The sequence below is a fragment of the Mustelus asterias genome, chromosome 4, assembly GCF_964213995.1.
Source record: "Mustelus asterias chromosome 4, sMusAst1.hap1.1, whole genome shotgun sequence".
Taxonomy (NCBI): Eukaryota; Metazoa; Chordata; class Chondrichthyes; order Carcharhiniformes; family Triakidae; genus Mustelus; species Mustelus asterias.
The window spans coordinates 4,231,956-4,248,259 of NC_135804.1; the positions used below are offsets into that span (position 1 = coordinate 4,231,956).

A 16,304-nucleotide genomic window follows, 5' to 3' on the forward strand; every position below is an offset into this window, starting at 1 on the left:
CTTCACTCCAGCTTCTCTGTCTTTCTGTTTATTCAAGCTCCGAGTCATTACCCAATCTTAACCAATCAAGCACAGTGTGAATAGATCAGTTACCAGACTGACATGATTGAACACAGATCAATCAAACCACTGAACATTACACTCGCCAGTTAGTTTTGATGTGAAGTTTTCCTGTTGCTAGTTCACCGCTTTCAGAGTGGGTCGTAAAACTTGAAAATTGGAGGTGGGAAGAGGAAAGAGTGGGAATAACAGCATGGAAAGCCAAGGTGGCATCACTGAGGAAGCTGACTCACCGATAGCAATGATGATGCAGAGGAAGACAATCAGCAGGATGGTGACTGTTACCCCCGAGGTGAGTGCAGCAAAGTTCCGGCAGTTAATCGGCTTTCTATATTGGTCGCACGAGCAGACGTTTATTTCCAGGGTGCTGTTGGTGCTCATAGATGGTTGCCCGTTATCAGAGATGATAATCGGCACAAAGAACTTGCTGACCTCATTTTGATCGAAGCCTGCCTTCTTGACGATGATGTTGGCAGTGTTATCTGAGGAGGAATGGCGAGAAGATAAAAAGAGAGTAAGTGTGTGTGTGAGAGATAGAGGGAGATTACAAATCAAGGGTACAGAAGATGAACATGGGTTCCGCTCTAATGTTCTGTGCTGTTATCAAGATTCTTCCCTCTCACAACAAGACTTCTGTCATATTCCAAAGAGAAGGTGCAGAATAGATCAATCCTTTGCAAATGTTCCCTTTGAGAAACCCCTTTTGAAGTTAACAATTAAATCTGCTACTAACCACTGCCCTTTCAGGCAGCACCTTCCAGACCATAATAAGTCATTGCTGAAAAATATTCTCCAGGGGTGAGGGAATTTAGTTTTGTGGAGAGATTGGAGGAACTGGGATTGTTCTCCTTAGAGCAGAGAAGGTTTTTCCAGCTGTTGTGTTTATCAGCACTTTCTCTGCTTTTTAGAAACATAGAAGATAGGAGCAGGAGGAGGCCATTTGGCCCTTCGAGCCTGCTCCGCTATTCATCACGATCATGGCCGATCGTCCGACTCAATAGCCTAATCCTGCTTTCTCCCCATAACCTTTGATCCCATTCGCTCCAAGTGCTATATCCAGCCACCTCTTGAATACATTCAATGTTTTGGCATCAACTACTCCCTGTGGTAATGAATTCCACAGGCTCACCACTCTTTGGGTGAAGAAATGTCTCCTCAACCCCGTCCTAAATGGTCTACCCCTCTCGCTTTAACTCAGCACTTTGTCTGCTTTTTACTTTAACTTCACCCAACAGACCCTAGTTCAGCTCCTTGTTCTTTGTTCCTTTAACTTCACCATCTTCCTGAGACATACTTTTGTCCGAACTCCCTGGATTCTGGGACTTTCCTTTCTTCCTTTTGGAAAGTCTGCATCCTGAAGCTCTCTGGTCATGTTCAGCCTCTCTGGGGTCCAGCTTAAACTAACTTAAAAGTTCTTTCTGTCTTAGGGTGGCCCCTGGTTGCCAAGCAACAACTCAATTTTCCTTTCAGCATTCGAGACAAACTGAACTCAATCCACCCTTTCCAATATAGAACCACAAGATATACTTGTTTAAAACAATCCTTTATTTTCTAATACTCACAGATACAAATTATTTAAAACTACCTCTATTTCCTGACACAAGTGATGGCCACATCCTGTGAAAGAATAAAAACAGACGGCTGAATGGGCTCTCTGGAAACGTTTTTGCCAAGCCAGCTCTATCAAACCTTCCCAATTTGAACATCTCCATTCAATCTCCTTCTCCAAGATGTTGCTCTGAGGAGAACAACCCCAGCCACACAAGCCTCTCCCATACCCTGAGTGCTCTCAGACCACGGAGACGAGAAATTTCTATCTCCCTGTTATGGGTTGGCCACTGCTGATTGCAGATGGCGTGAATCTGCGCGGTGAGGTATTGTCCAAAGTTTCTTCCCCACGACTTTGGCAAAGGCACTCACCTCTTTAGATTAATTGGAGAAAACTACTAAAATCACTGCGCTCGTGCTACCAAATAAACCTGTTGGACTTTAACCTGGTGTTGTGAGATTTCTCACTGCGCCTTAAAATCAGACAGATGAACTTGTTCAGTGCCTGTTCACTGGCATTGCACAGCGCGATTCCATGTCTTGTTTGCTTCACGTCACTCTGATGAATTTACTTACTGCCACTGTCCCTGACAGAAAAGTTGCTGTTTCTCACTGCCAGACTAAAGTGAAACCTGACAGCCGGAGTCATTTCATCGAGGTCAACGGCAGAGATGACATGGATTACCTGGAAGACATTAAAATTTATAACGCTGTAGACAGTAACACACCTTGTAATGTAGGAAATGTACAGCCTTATATCCAGAAACATGCATTAAACAATATATATTCTTATACCCAATAACACAGCGTGATATTATGTAAAATATACAGCATTCTATCCAGTACTATGTCGTGTAATATTAAACAATAAATATATTATACTCAGTAACACGCAATGTTATATTATGTAAAATATACAGCGCTACATCCAATAACATACAGTCATCATAGAATCCCTACAGTGCAGAAGAGGCCATTCGGCCCATTGAGTCTGCACCAACTCTCTGAAAGAGCATCTTTACCCAGACTCTGTCCCTGCAATTCCACACATTAACCATGGTTAATCCTCTAACCTATACATCTTGGGACACTAAGGGGCAATTTAACTTGCACATCTTTGGAGCGTGGGAGGTTTTGGGGCAGTATGATGGCACAATGGTTAGCACTGCTGCCTCACAGAGCCAAGGACCTGGGTTCGATTCCCAGCTTGGGTCACTGTCTGTGTGGAGTTTGCACGTTCTCCCCATGTCTGCGTGGGCTTCCTCCAGGTGCTCCGGTTTCCTCCCACAGTCCAAAGATGTGTGGGTTAGGTGGATTGGCCAGGATAAATTGTCCCTTTGTGTCACGGGCTAGATGGGATAATTGAATGGGGTTATGGGGATAGAGCCTGAGTGGGATTGTGGTCGGTGCAGACTCGATGGGCCGAATGGCCTCCTTCTGCATTGTAGGATTCTATTCTAAACTGGAGCACCCGGAGGAAACCCACGCAGACACGGGGAGAATGTGTAAACCCCACACAGACAGTGACCCAAGGTGGGAATCAAACTCAGATCCCTGATGTTATGAGACAGCAGTGCTAACCATTCTGCTACTGGGCCTTATAGTCTAATATTAAACAATATATATAGTATGATACCCAGTAATACAGTGAGATAGTATATAAAATATACGGCATTATAGCCAGTAACATTAGCGTAATTTTAAATGATGTCATGGGACCCGCCTCCTTGCTTTTTGTGCTTAAGTATCAAGAACGGGGAAAAGCTGGCAGTAGAGTTGATGGACTACACACCACTCTTCCCATCTGAGTTGACAATTAGTCAAAAAATGGGTAAAATTCCGCTCCAGTGATGAACTGTGTTGTTACATCATAAATAGCGAAGCATTATAACCAATGATGTATCTGAGTAGTTCTGTCTTTGTGACAGTCTTAAATGAATGATAATGAGAGGCATGGACAGAGTGGATAAGGAGTGGATAAGGAGCAGCTGTTCCCCTTAGTTGAAGGGTCAGTCACGAAGAGGCACAAGTTCAAGGTGAGGGGCAGGAGGTTTAGGGGGGGTGTGAGGAAACACTTTATTACCCAGAGGGTGGTGAGGGTCTGGAATGCGCTGCCTGGGAGGGTGGTGGAGGCGGGTTGCCTCACAACCTTTAAAAAGTATCTGGATGAGTACTTGGCACAGCAGAACATTCAGGGCTATGGGCCAAGTGCTGGTAAATGGGATTAGATGGGAGGTCGGGTGTTTCTCGCTAGTTGGTGCAGACCTGATGGGCCAAAGGGCCTCTTTGCACTGTGCGATTCTATGGTTCGATAACCTGTTTTACATTTTCTGACTTTTATTTCCATTGAGGCAAGTGTGAGAGGGAATGACAAAGGGAGAGAGAGGGGGAGAGACAGAAAGAGAGAGACAAAGTTACATAGAGAGGGTCAGTTAGACAAATTTTGAATTGATTTATTGTCACATGTATTGGGATACAGTGAAAAGTATTGTTTCTTGAACGCTATGCAGACAAAGCATACTGTTCATAGGGTACATAGGGGAGAAGGAAAGGAGAGGGTGCAGAATGTAGTGTTACAGTTACAGATAGGGTGAAGAGAAAGATCAACTTAATGTTTGATCGGACCATTCAGAACTCTGACAGCAGCAGGGAAGACGCTGTTTTTGAGTCGGTTGGTACGCAACCTCAGATTTAATCTTTTTCTTGATGGAAGAAGGTGGAAGACAGAATGTCTGGAGTGTGTGGGCTCCTTGATTATGCTGGCTGCTTTTCCAAGGCAGTGGGGAGTCAAGACAAAGTCAATGGATGGAAGGCTGGTTTGCGTGATGGACTAGACAGTGGGACAGTGAGGGAGACAGGAAGGAAGAGAATAAGAGAGAGATGGAGAGAGAGAGAGAGAGAGAGAGAGAGGCATGAGGGAGTACAAGATAATAAGAGATATGTAGTGAGTGAGGGGAAGAAAAGGAGAGAGTCCAGAGTGCAGCTGCCGATATTCCAATTAAACTGAATAAGCAGCACTCACTGTTCCAGCGACATCATCTTCACAAACATGGGCCTCACTATTTCCAGCCAAAGTTGGAGCGTTGTCATTTTTATCCCGCACAATAATTGCTACTTGAGCTGTGGACGTGGAACCTGTAAAACAAGAAACAGCACAGTGAAAATAACAGAGATAAGGCTGGAAGCTTTTGAAAGGGAAAGCGCCTGTGGAGGCCACCTCCTCACTTTACAGATGCAGACTGAGCTGCTGGTTTTTTTTTTCTCTTATTCTGAACTAAAGAAGGTGAACGATTCGGAAGGGACAATGTGCAAACTTCGCAGCAGGTGGGAGGTTATAGGTCACAAGTCCCCACATCCAACGCAGAGCTCCATTCACAGTGACTGGGAAGTGTGACCTAACCAGCACTCACCCAATCCTGTGTAAGCAAGCACGTAAAAAAAGTAAAGGTGCATTTTTATAGCACCTTTCGCAACCTCAGCATTAAGGAAATTTGGCATGTCAGCTACGACCCTCACCAACGTTTACAGATGCACCATAGAAAGCATTCTTTCTGGTTGTATCACAGCTTGGTATGGGGCTCCTGCTCTGCCCAACACCGCAAGGAACTACAAAAGGTCGTGAATGTAGCCCAGTCCATCACGCACACCAGCCTCCCATCCATTGACTCTGTCTACACTTCCCGCTGCCTCAGCAAAGCAGCCATCATAAATAAGGACCTCACGCACCCCGGACATTCTCTCTTCCACTTTCTTCCTTTGGGAAAAAGATACAAAAGCCTGAGGTCACGTACCAACCGACTCAAGAACAGCTTCTTCCCTGCTGCTGTCAGACTTTTGAATGGACCTACCTTGCATTAAGTTGATCTTTCTCTACACCCTAGCTATGACTGTAACATCACATTCTGCACTCTCATTTCCTTCTCTATGAATGGTATGTTTTGTCTGTATAGCGCGCCGGAAACAATACTTTTCACTGTATGTGATTACATGTGACAATAATAAATCAAATCAAATAATTTCTGATGTGCTTTAGAGCGCTCAAAGTCAAGCCATTGGGTAGGTGGCAAACTCGTGACCTCGTGTCCAAGGACCAAACCCACCTCCTGGAAACACCTGCCAAGTGGGCAGATGGAGATGTGGTTCTAGGATTGGGTTCATTAGCCGAGAGACACAGAACCCAGGACCAGTGACACGGAGTTTCTCAGGTGGGCAATCACACTCTTTAGTGAGTGATCACCAAAGAAGAGATGGCAAACACATCATCAATCTGTGCACAGCAAGATCCTACAAGCAGCAGTGTGATGACCAGGTAGTCTCTTTGAGTGGTGATTCTAGAGGGATAAATATTGAACATAAACGGGGAACTCTCTTACTCTTCTTCAAATAGTTTTGGGACATCTTCCATGTCCATATGAGAGGGAGATGGGTTTAACAGCTTCCCTGAAAGGCTGTACCTGCGGCAGTGCAGCACTCCATCGAGGAATGTCTGCCTGGATTGCGTGCTCTGGTCTCTGGAATGGCCTTTTGAACCCACAACATTCCGGCTGACAGATAAGCCGTGAGGACAAAGATGTTATACTCAAATGGAAACAAAATCAGAGAATGCTTGGAAATCTCAGCAGGTCTGACAACATTGATTTGATTTGATTTTTTATTGTCATCTGTATTAGCATACCGATAAAGCATACCGTTCATAGAGAAGGAAAGGAGAGAGTGCAGAATGTAGTGTTACAGTCATAGCTAGGATGTAGAGAAAGATGAACTTAATGCAAGGTCAGTCCATTCAAAAGTCTGAAGGCAGCAGGAAAGAAGCTCTTCTTGAGTCGGTTGATACATGACCTTAGCCTTTTGTATCTTTTTCCTGATGGAAGAAGTCGAAGAGAGAATGTCTAGTGTGTGTGGTCTTTAACTATGTTGGCTGCTTTGCTGAGGCATCGGGATGTGTAGACAGAGTCAGTGGATGGGAGGCTGATTTGTGTGATGGATTGGGCTACGACCTTTTGTAGTTCCTTGCGGTGTTGGGCAGAGCAGGAGCCATACCAAGCTGTGATACGACCAGAAAGAATGCTTTCTGTGGTGCATCTGTAAAAGTTGGTGAGAGTCATAGCTGAAATACCAAATTTCCTTAATCTTCTGAGAAAGTAGAGGTTAGTTAGAAAAAAGTTAGTTTTCTGAGAAAGCATCTGTGGAGAGAGAATAGAGCCAACGTTTCAAGTCTATCCCAGTCAGTGAGTCATAGGCCGGAATTTTACTGGTACTCCTTGGTCCTCTGCTCTTTGTGATTTTTATTAATGACTTAGAGGAGGGGGCTGAAGGGTGGATCAGTAAATTTGCTGATGACACCAAGATTGGTGGAGTAGTGGATGAGGTGGAGGGCTGTTGTAGGCTGCAAAAAGACATAGATAGGATGCAAAGCTGGGCTGAAAAATGGCAAATGGAGTTTAACCCTGATAAATGTGAGGTGATTCATTTTGGTAGGACTAATTTAAATGTGGATTACAGGGTCAAAGGTAGGGTTCTGAAGACTGTGGAGGAACAGAGAGATCTTGGGGTCCATATCCACAGATCTCTAAAGGTTGCCAGTCAAGTGGATAGAGCTGTGAAGAAGGCCTATAGTGTGTTAGCTTTTATTAACAGGGGGTTGGAGTTTAAGAGCCGTGGGGTTATGCTGCAACTGTACAGGACCTTGGTGAGACCACATTTGGAATATTGTGTGCAGTTCTGGTCACCTCACTATAAGAAGGATGTGGAAGCGCTGGAAAGAGTGCAGAGGAGATTTACCAGGATGCTGCCTGGTTTGGAGGGTAGGTCTTATGAGGAAAGGTTGAGGGTGCTAGGGCTGTTCTCTCTGGAGCGGAGGAGGCTGAGGGGAGACTTAATAGAGGTTTATAAAATGATGAAGGGGATAGATAGAGTGACCGTTCAAAGACTATTTCCTCGGGTGGATGGAGCTATTACAAGGGGGCATAACTATAGGGTTCGTGGTGGGAGATATAGGAAGGATATCAGAGGTAGGTTCTTTACTCAGAGAGTGGTTGGGGTGTGGAATGGACTGCCTGCAGTGATAGTGGAATCAGACACTTTAGGAACATTTAAGCAGTTATTGGATAGGCACATGGAGCACACCAGGATGATAGGGAGTGGGATAGCTTGATCTTGGTTTCAGATAAAGCTCGGCACAACATATTTGGCCGAAGGGCCTGTTCTGTGCTGTACTGTTCTATGTTCTATGTTCCTGCTCTGATTCTGGGGCGGGCAATGCTCGGAGAACGACATTCTCCATTAGCCTTGGGCGGGATCACACGAAACCTGGGCAGATGTGCCGGTAAAATTCCGCACATAGAGTCATAGAGGCTCACAGCATGGAAACAGGCCCTTCAGCCCAACTTGTCCATGCCGCCCAGTTTTTACCACTAAGCTAGTCCCAGTTGCCCGCATTTGCCCATATCCCTCTATACCCATCTTACCCATGTAACTGTCTAAATGCTTAAAGACAAAATTGTACCCATCTCTACTATTGCCTCTGGCAGCTTGTTTCAGACACTCATCACCCTCTGTGTAAAAAAATTGCCCCTCTGGACCTCTTTGTATCTTTCCCCTCTCACCTTAAACGTAGCTTTAGACTAGTTTTAGACTCCCCTACCTTTGGAAAAAGATGTTGGTTATCTAGTTGATCTATGCAACTCATTATTTTATAGACCTCTATGAGATCACCCCTCAGCCTTCTACACTCCAGGGAAAAAAGTCCTGGTCTATCCAGCCTCTCCTTCTTACTCAAACCATCAAGTCCCAGTAGCATCCTCATGAAATCTTTTCTGCACTCTTTCTAGTTTAATAACATCCTTTCTATAATAGGGTTTCAGGATTTGTGTCTATTTGTGAATCAGTATTTTGCTGATACACAAATTGACATGCTCAATTTTAGTGTGGGGCTGGTGATTGTAATGGCCAATCATTACTCATTGATTTCAATGGAGAGAAAGGTTGGATGGGTTGTATAATGGGCAACCAATCCCAAATGGACAACACACCTCTCCCCACCCTTATGATGATGAAAAGGGGTATTTTTCTGAAGGACAGGCATGTCACTGATGCTGAATTGGGACTGGATTTTTCATTCACCAGTCTGAACACAACAATGGCCCAATCTGGATTTCCAAGGTTCGGGTTAATTTTAAGGTGTGACTTTTAGCATTAATTTTGCTCCATTGAGAGATCACTGGGCATTGGGAAAGGGACAGGATCCATCATGGTGTAGATGACAGGATCAGTTGTAAAGCGGGTTGTTGAAAGACTGATTCTTGCGTTGCAAATTCTTGTTTGGTCCTGAGTGAGCCCATCCTTTCGAAAAACCCAAAGTAAACGAATGGAGAGAGGGAGAAATTCCCAGTCAATCATTCCCCTTTCCCCAAGTCCTTCATCTCAGTGCCGAGGCGGGAATGCACGGAAATTGAGCCTGAATGCGAGCCCCTGCCATATTGTACCGCCTATGATGTGTGGCTGATGGGTAATGGGTTTGCAGCAACAGTGTAAATTTATAAGGCCTCTTTAAATAATTTAAAATGCCTCAAGGCATTTCACAGGAGTGAATGTAAAACAAAATTTGATACTGAGATGCAGAAGGAGCTATTAGAATAGGCAACTTGAGGGGAGGTGATGGCCTAGTGGTATTATCTCTAGACTATTAGCCCAGAAACTCAACTAATGTTCTCGGGACCTGGGTTCGAATCCCGCCACAGCAGATGGTGGAATTTGAAATCAATAAAAAAACATCTGGAATTAAGAATCTACGAATGCCCATGAAATCATTGTCAATTGTCAGAAAAACCCATCTGGTTCATTAATGTCCTTTAGGGAAGGAACCCTGATGTCCTTACCCGGTCTGACCTGCATGTGACTCCAGAGCCACAGCAATGTGGTTGACTCTCAACTGCCCTCCAAGGGCAACTAGGGATGGGCAATAAATGCTGGCCAGCCAGCGACGCCCATGTCCCACGAATAAAAAAAATCTGAAATCTGGACAAGAATGTAGCTTTTAAGGAGCGGCTGAAAGAAACACAGACAGAGTGAGAGAGACAGAGTGAGAGAGACAGAGTGAGAGAGACAGAGTGAGAGAGACAGAGTGAGAGAGACAGAGGGAGGGAACGTCAGAATTGAGGGCTGAGGCAGCTGAAGATGGCAGTGCCAATGGTGGAGCGAGGAAAATCCGAGATACACGAAAGAGGGAGAGACCTCAGACGTTTGAGGTTGGAGGAGATTCCAGAGATTGGGAGGCTTGAAAAGCTGTTGGAGAATCTTTACACTGACACCGACTTTACACTCACCCAGTGAGTCTGGAGGGAATAAAATCTGAGTGAAAGTTTCAGCAGCGGATGAGTTGAAACAGGTGAGGTGGAGACTTACCGCTTTTACCGACTTCATGCGCTTCCACTGTGATGTTGTACCGGGCAATGGCTTCTCGATCCAGCTCCACTATTGTTTTAATACTTCCATCATCTTTCCCAATTTTAAAATATTCCCTCCCATCCCTTAACGAATAGCTGAAACACAAAAAGCATCTGAGAACAACAGCTAATCACAATGAAAAACACAGAATATTTATTTAAATGTAATAAATTATTCTTGGACATTTGAATGACTTATTTCACGGACAATAATGTAACGCATTAAATGTACAAGCAGGAATCTAATCAAGGGATTCGGGTAATTTATATGGACAATAACAGAGACCTGGGAATGAGTTACAGACTGGAATCTAATCAAGGGATTCGGATGTTTATATATAGAATAACAGACACCCGGGAATGAGTTACAGACTGGAATCTAATCGGGGGGTTCGGGGTGGTTTATATATAGAATAACAGATACCCAGGAATGAGTTACAGACTGGAATCTAATCGGGGGGTTCGGGGTGGTTTATATATAGAATAACAGACACCCGGGAGTGAGTTACAGACTGGAATCTAATCGAGGGGTTTGGGTGGTTTATATATAGAATAACAGATACCCAGGAGTGAGTTACAGACTGGAATCTAATCGAGGGGTTCAGGGTGGTTTATATATAGGATAACAGATACCCGGGAGTGAGTTACAGACTGGAATCTAATCAAGGAGTTCGGGATCATTTATATATAGAATAACAGATACCCGGAGTGAGTTACAGACTGGAATCTAATCGAGGGGTTTGGGTGGTTTATATATAGAATAACAGATACCCGGGAGTGAGCTACAGACTGGAATCTAATCGAGGGGTTTGGGTGGTTTATATATAGAATAACAGATACCCGGGAGTGAGTTACAGACTGGAATCTAATCGAGGGGTTTGGGTGGTTTATATATAGAATAACAGATACCCAGGAATGAGTTACAGACTGGAATCTAATCGGGGGGTTCGGGGTGGTTTATATATAGAATAACAGACACCCGGGAGTGAGTTACAGACTGGAATCTAATCGAGGGGTTTGGGTGGTTTATATATAGAATAACAGATACCCGGGAGTGAGTTACAGACTGGAATCTAATCGAGGGGTTCGGGGTGGTTTATATATAGAATAACAGATACCCAGGAATGAGTTACAGACTGGAATCTAATCGGGGGGTTCGGGGTGGTTTATATATAGAATAACAGACACCCGGGAGTGAGTTACAGACTGGAATCTAATCGAGGGGTTCGGGGTGGTTTATATATAGAATAACAGATACCCAGGAATGAGTTACAGACTGGAATCTAATCGGGTTGTTCGGGGTGGTTTATATATAGAATAACAGACACCCGGGAGTGAGTTACAGACTGGAATCTAATCGAGGGGTTCGGGGTGGTTTATATATAGAATAACAGATACCCAGGAATGAGTTACAGACTGGAATCTAATCGGGGGGTTCGGGGTGGTTTATATATAGAATAACAGACACCCGGGAGTGAGTTACAGACTGGAATCTAATCGGGGGGTTCGGTGAGGTTTATATATAGAATAACAGATACCCAGGAGTGAGTTACAGACTGGAATCTAATCGAGGGGTTCAGGGTGGTTTATATATAGGATAACAGATACCCGGGAGTGAGTTACAGACTGGAATCTAATCAAGGAGTTCGGGATCATTTATATATAGAATAACAGATACCCGGGAGTGAGTTACAGACTGGAATCTAATCGAGGGGTTTGGGTGGTTTATATATAGAATAACAGATACCCTGGAGTGAGTTACAGACTGGAATCTAATCGAGGGGTTCGGGGTGGTTTATATATAGAATAACAGATACCCGGGAGTGAGTTACAGACTGGAATCTAATCGAGGGGTTCAGGGTGGTTTATATACAGAATAACAGATACCCGGGAGTGAGTTACAGACTGGAATCTAATCGAGGGGTTCAGGGTGGTTTATATATAGAATAACAGATACCCGGGAGTGAGTTACAGACTGGAATCTAATTGAGGGGTTCGGGGTGGTTTATATATAGAATAACAGATACCCGGGAGTGAGTTACAGACTGGAATCTAATCGAGGGGATTATACAAAGAAATTAATTGTTTCCCTTGTGTTCTGCCCTCCTCCCATTCATTCTTTAGCTCTGAATTCACATATAAACTGCCATGTCGTGACTTTGAATTCTGACAGGGAGCTACCTCTTTATCTGCCCCGATGCTGTCTGAACTGTTGATTCAACATGCTCTGGTTTTATTTCAGATTTCCAGCATCTCAGTGCGTGTTCTCATCTCTGTTAAATATTCTCGCTGTGCTTATCCAGGTGGATTGGTTATATTTCGAGCTCTTACCTAATGCTACTTTTTGTCTGGTCTGGGTCCTTTGCCACAACGCTCCCGACCGGCGTGTCAACAGGAAGGTTTTCATAGACACGAAAGGTGTACTGGTCTTTGCTGAACACCGGAGGCTCATCCACATCGAGTACATTCACCAACAGAACCGTCTTGGTTTTATACTTCCTCCCCTTCACCAGTGTGGGGTTCTCTGCTTCCACTTCGAGCCTGTGCACTCGCTGCTTCTCAAAGTCCAGAGGCTGTTAGGAAGTGGAATAAGGAGTTAGTAGCGGAGTGAGCTGCAGTGCTGGTTCACCAGTTGAAAGATGCAAACTCAGAAGACGGTGAACAATTCAAAGCGCTGATGCAGGCGGAACAGGAAGTCTCCAGACCGGAGGGAGACATTTATGAGGCAAAGATGGAAAAGAAAAGAATTGGTGACACAATTCTTCTTGCTGACTGGGGAAAATTCTGGCTAAAGGAAATGGAAGGTCTCGTGCTTTTTTGCACTCAATGTTGGCATCAAACATCCCACGAATAGTCCAGGCACAGTGGCACAGTGGGTTAGCACTGCTGCCTCACAGCTGAAGGGACCCGGGTTCGATTCCCGGCTTGGGTCACTGTCTGTGTGGAGTTTGCACATTCTCCCCATGTCTGCGTGGGTTTTCTCCGGATGCTCCAGTTTCCTCCCACCATCCGAAAGATGTGCTGGTTAAGTGCATTGGCCATGCTAAATTCTCTCTCAGTGTACCCAAACAGGAGCCGGAGTGTGGTGACTGGGGGAATTTCGCAGTAACTTCAATGCAGTGTTAATGTAAGCCTTACTTGTGACTATTAAATAAAAAAATTAAACTTTAAGTACACAGTAAAGCTTCCTCTACGTTATTCCACCAAATATTCCCAGCATTGGATGAGTGCAGCTCTAACAAAGTTTAAAGTTTATTTATTCGTGTCACAAGTAGGGTTACATTAACACTGCAGTGCAGTTACTGTGAAAATCCCCTAATCGCCACACTCCGGTGCCTCTTTGGGTACACTGAGGGAGAATTTAACACCTAACCAGCATATCTTTTGGACTGTGGGAGGAAACCGGAGCACCCAGAGGAAACCCACGCAGGCACGGGGAGAAGCTCAACACCATCCAGGACAAAGCAGCCCCCGCTTGATTGGCAACTCATCCAATACCATCAACATTCCCTCCCTCCACCACCGATGCACAATCACAACAGTGTATATCATAGGAATCCTCGTTTGTTCAAGAGACATACTCGCTAACAATAGGTAGAATTGCAGAGTGAATGATGTTTAAAAATCACATATTGTCTGAGCAATCAGGTTAAAAACATGGAAAGATGGCAGAGTAATTTAATACCAAAAACTAGAGAAATAAATCCGGGAGTTGGAGGGGCATGGAAGGTAGCTGAATTGATATGTTAAAATTAAAATCCAATGCTGCATTATCTTCATTACAGACAGATGTCGATTTAATTATTGAAGTACTTGAGGGTTTGACTATTTCGGGGATATTGCTGCATCAACACCTTTCTATCCTGCTGCTTATGGCGATGAATTGAGTGGAAATTCTCAGTTATCTTGATTAGGGGCAGTGGTGGAACCAGTGCTGGAATTGGTAGATTGGGTGAGAGAAATTTTCTGAACCTAGAACAAATATTAACTCTTTTTGGTACGATTTTGAGCATTGTGACGTAACGCTATGTGTGTGTGTGTGTCAGTGTGTGTGAGTGTGTGTGTGTGTGTGTGTCAGTGTGTGTGTATGTGTGTGTGAGTGTGTGTCTGTGTGTGTGTCAGTGTGTGTGTGTGTGTCAGTGTGTGTGTGTCAGTGTGTGTATGTGTGTGTCAGTGTGTGTGTGTCAGTGTGTGTGTGTGTCAGTGTGTGTGTCAGTGTGTCAGTGTGTGTGTGTGTGTCAGTGTGTGCGTGTGTCAGTGTGTGTGTGTGTCAGTGTGTGTGTGTATGTGTGTGTCAGTGTGAGTGTGTGAGTGTGTGTGTGAGTGTGTGAGTGTGTGTGTATGTGTGTGTCAGTGTGTATGTGTGTGTGTCAGTGTGTGAGAGTGTGTGTGTGTGTGTGTCAGTGTGTGTGTGTCAGTGTGTGAGAGTGAGTGTGTGAGTGTGTGTGTATGTGTGTGTGTGTGTGTCAGTGTGTGTGTGTGTCAGTGTGTCAGTGTGTGAGAGTGAGTGTGTGAGTGTGTGTGTATGTGTGTGTGTCAGTGTGTGTGTGTGTCAGTGTGTATGTGTGTGTGTCAGTGTGTGTGTGTGTGTGTGTGTCAGTGTGTATGTGTGTGTGTCAGTGTGTGAGAGTGAGTGTGTGTGTCAGTGTGTGTGTGTGTGTGTGTGTGTGTCAGTGTGTGTGTGTGTGTCAGTGTGTGTGTGTGTTGGCCAAGCCAGCCATGCCCACATCCTGTGAAGGAATAAAAAACTACAGCATGATGTCCATTTACCTCCTTTATGGTAATCAGTCCCTCTTGTGTCCGTGGGTCTGTTTTAATACGAAACAAACTGTTCTTACTGACAATGGTGTACAATATTTTTGCATTCTCTCCTTCATCCAGATCCTCTGCTTTCACTCGCCCTATTGTAGCTCCAATCCTGGCCGCCTCGGGTACTGAATAGTTGTACTGACCTGCAGATGAAATGAAACTGACATTCAAATTGGGTAGGGGCTTCCTGGAAAAGATGTATGTATGTTGACACATGGCACTCACAAGTTGGCCAGCAGTTCAGGGGGTTAAGAGATACTTTCTGAGTTGCAACATTCCAGAATTTGCTGTGGATGTAATCTACACACCTTCACTGTTTCATCCCAGCTCAGCCTTCGTCTTCCAGTCCATCTTAAGAACATATTAAATTCGCAAAAGAAAATTGACATCAGGTTTTGTGCTGCTTCCGAAGAGCAATTACACCTCCTTTATCAGAGACGTATCCTGAATACGAGGTGGTGATCACAATCATTGAGATAGAACAGGAAGGATGAATCACTATTCTCTGGAGTTCCGCAGAATGGAACGTGATCTCATTGAAACATCAAAAGCTCTCAGAGTATTTGATGGTGAAGTGATTCAGCTAAATGCCAGTTTCCCGTCACCAACACCCTTTTTCGGGGAGGCGCTGGCCTTGTGGTATTATCAAAGAACAAAGTAAAAAACAAAGAAAATTATATCTCCAAGCCTGCACCGACCACGCTGCCAGTCTGAACTAAAACCCCCTTCTCTTCCGGGGACCGTATCCCTCTATTCCCATCCTATTCATGTATTTGTCAAGATGCCCCTTGAAAGTCACTATCGTAGCATCTCCCACTACCTCCCCCAGCAGCAAGTTCCAGGCACCCACCACCCTCTGTGTAAAAAACCTGCCTCGTACATCTCCTTTAAACCTTGCCCCTCGCACCTTAAACCTGTGCCCCTGAGTAATCGACTCTTCCCCCCTGGGGAAAAGCTTCTGACTATCCCCTCTGTTCATGCCACTCATAATCTTGTAGATCTCTATCAGGTCGCCCCAGATTGCTAAACTATTAATCCAGAAACTCAACTCATGTTCTGGGGACCCGGGTTCGAATCCCGCCACGGCAGATGGTGGAATTTGAATTCAATAAAAAATATCTGGAATTAAAAATCTACTGATGACCATGAAACCATTGTCGATTGTTGGAAAAACCCATCTGGTTCACTAATTTGCTGTCTTTACCTGGTCTGGCCTACATGTGACTCCAGAGCCACATCAATGTGGTTGACTCTCAATTGCCCTCTGAAATGGGCCAGCGAGTACTCAGTTCAAGGGCAACCAGGGATGGGTAATAAATGGGTCAAATGTTGTCATATTATATCCTTCTATTCCTTTCTCCCCTCGTGGTTATATGGGTTGCTCTTAAATGCATCTAGATCTTCCTGAGATAGGAGGAAGGTCATTTGGGTGGAAAATGAGGA

The 16,304-nt window shown here is 44.6% G+C and overlaps 1 protein-coding gene across 1 annotated transcript in view; it reads right to left on the bottom strand.

Moving 5' to 3' along the window:
* The window catches only part of LOC144492466 (cadherin-5-like), an 81,697-nt gene that overhangs the window by 10,294 nt on the left and 55,099 nt on the right, over window positions 1-16,304 (bottom strand). Inside the window, exons 6-11 of the mRNA XM_078210522.1 lie at window positions 14,823-15,004; window positions 12,384-12,625; window positions 10,012-10,148; window positions 4,631-4,743; window positions 2,185-2,293; window positions 294-542 (exon numbers count right to left, since the gene is read on the bottom strand). Of these exons, the coding sequence (XP_078066648.1) occupies window positions 294-542; window positions 2,185-2,293; window positions 4,631-4,743; window positions 10,012-10,148; window positions 12,384-12,625; window positions 14,823-15,004 (1,032 nt within the window). The remainder of the gene's footprint in view (window positions 1-293; window positions 543-2,184; window positions 2,294-4,630; window positions 4,744-10,011; window positions 10,149-12,383; window positions 12,626-14,822; window positions 15,005-16,304) is intronic.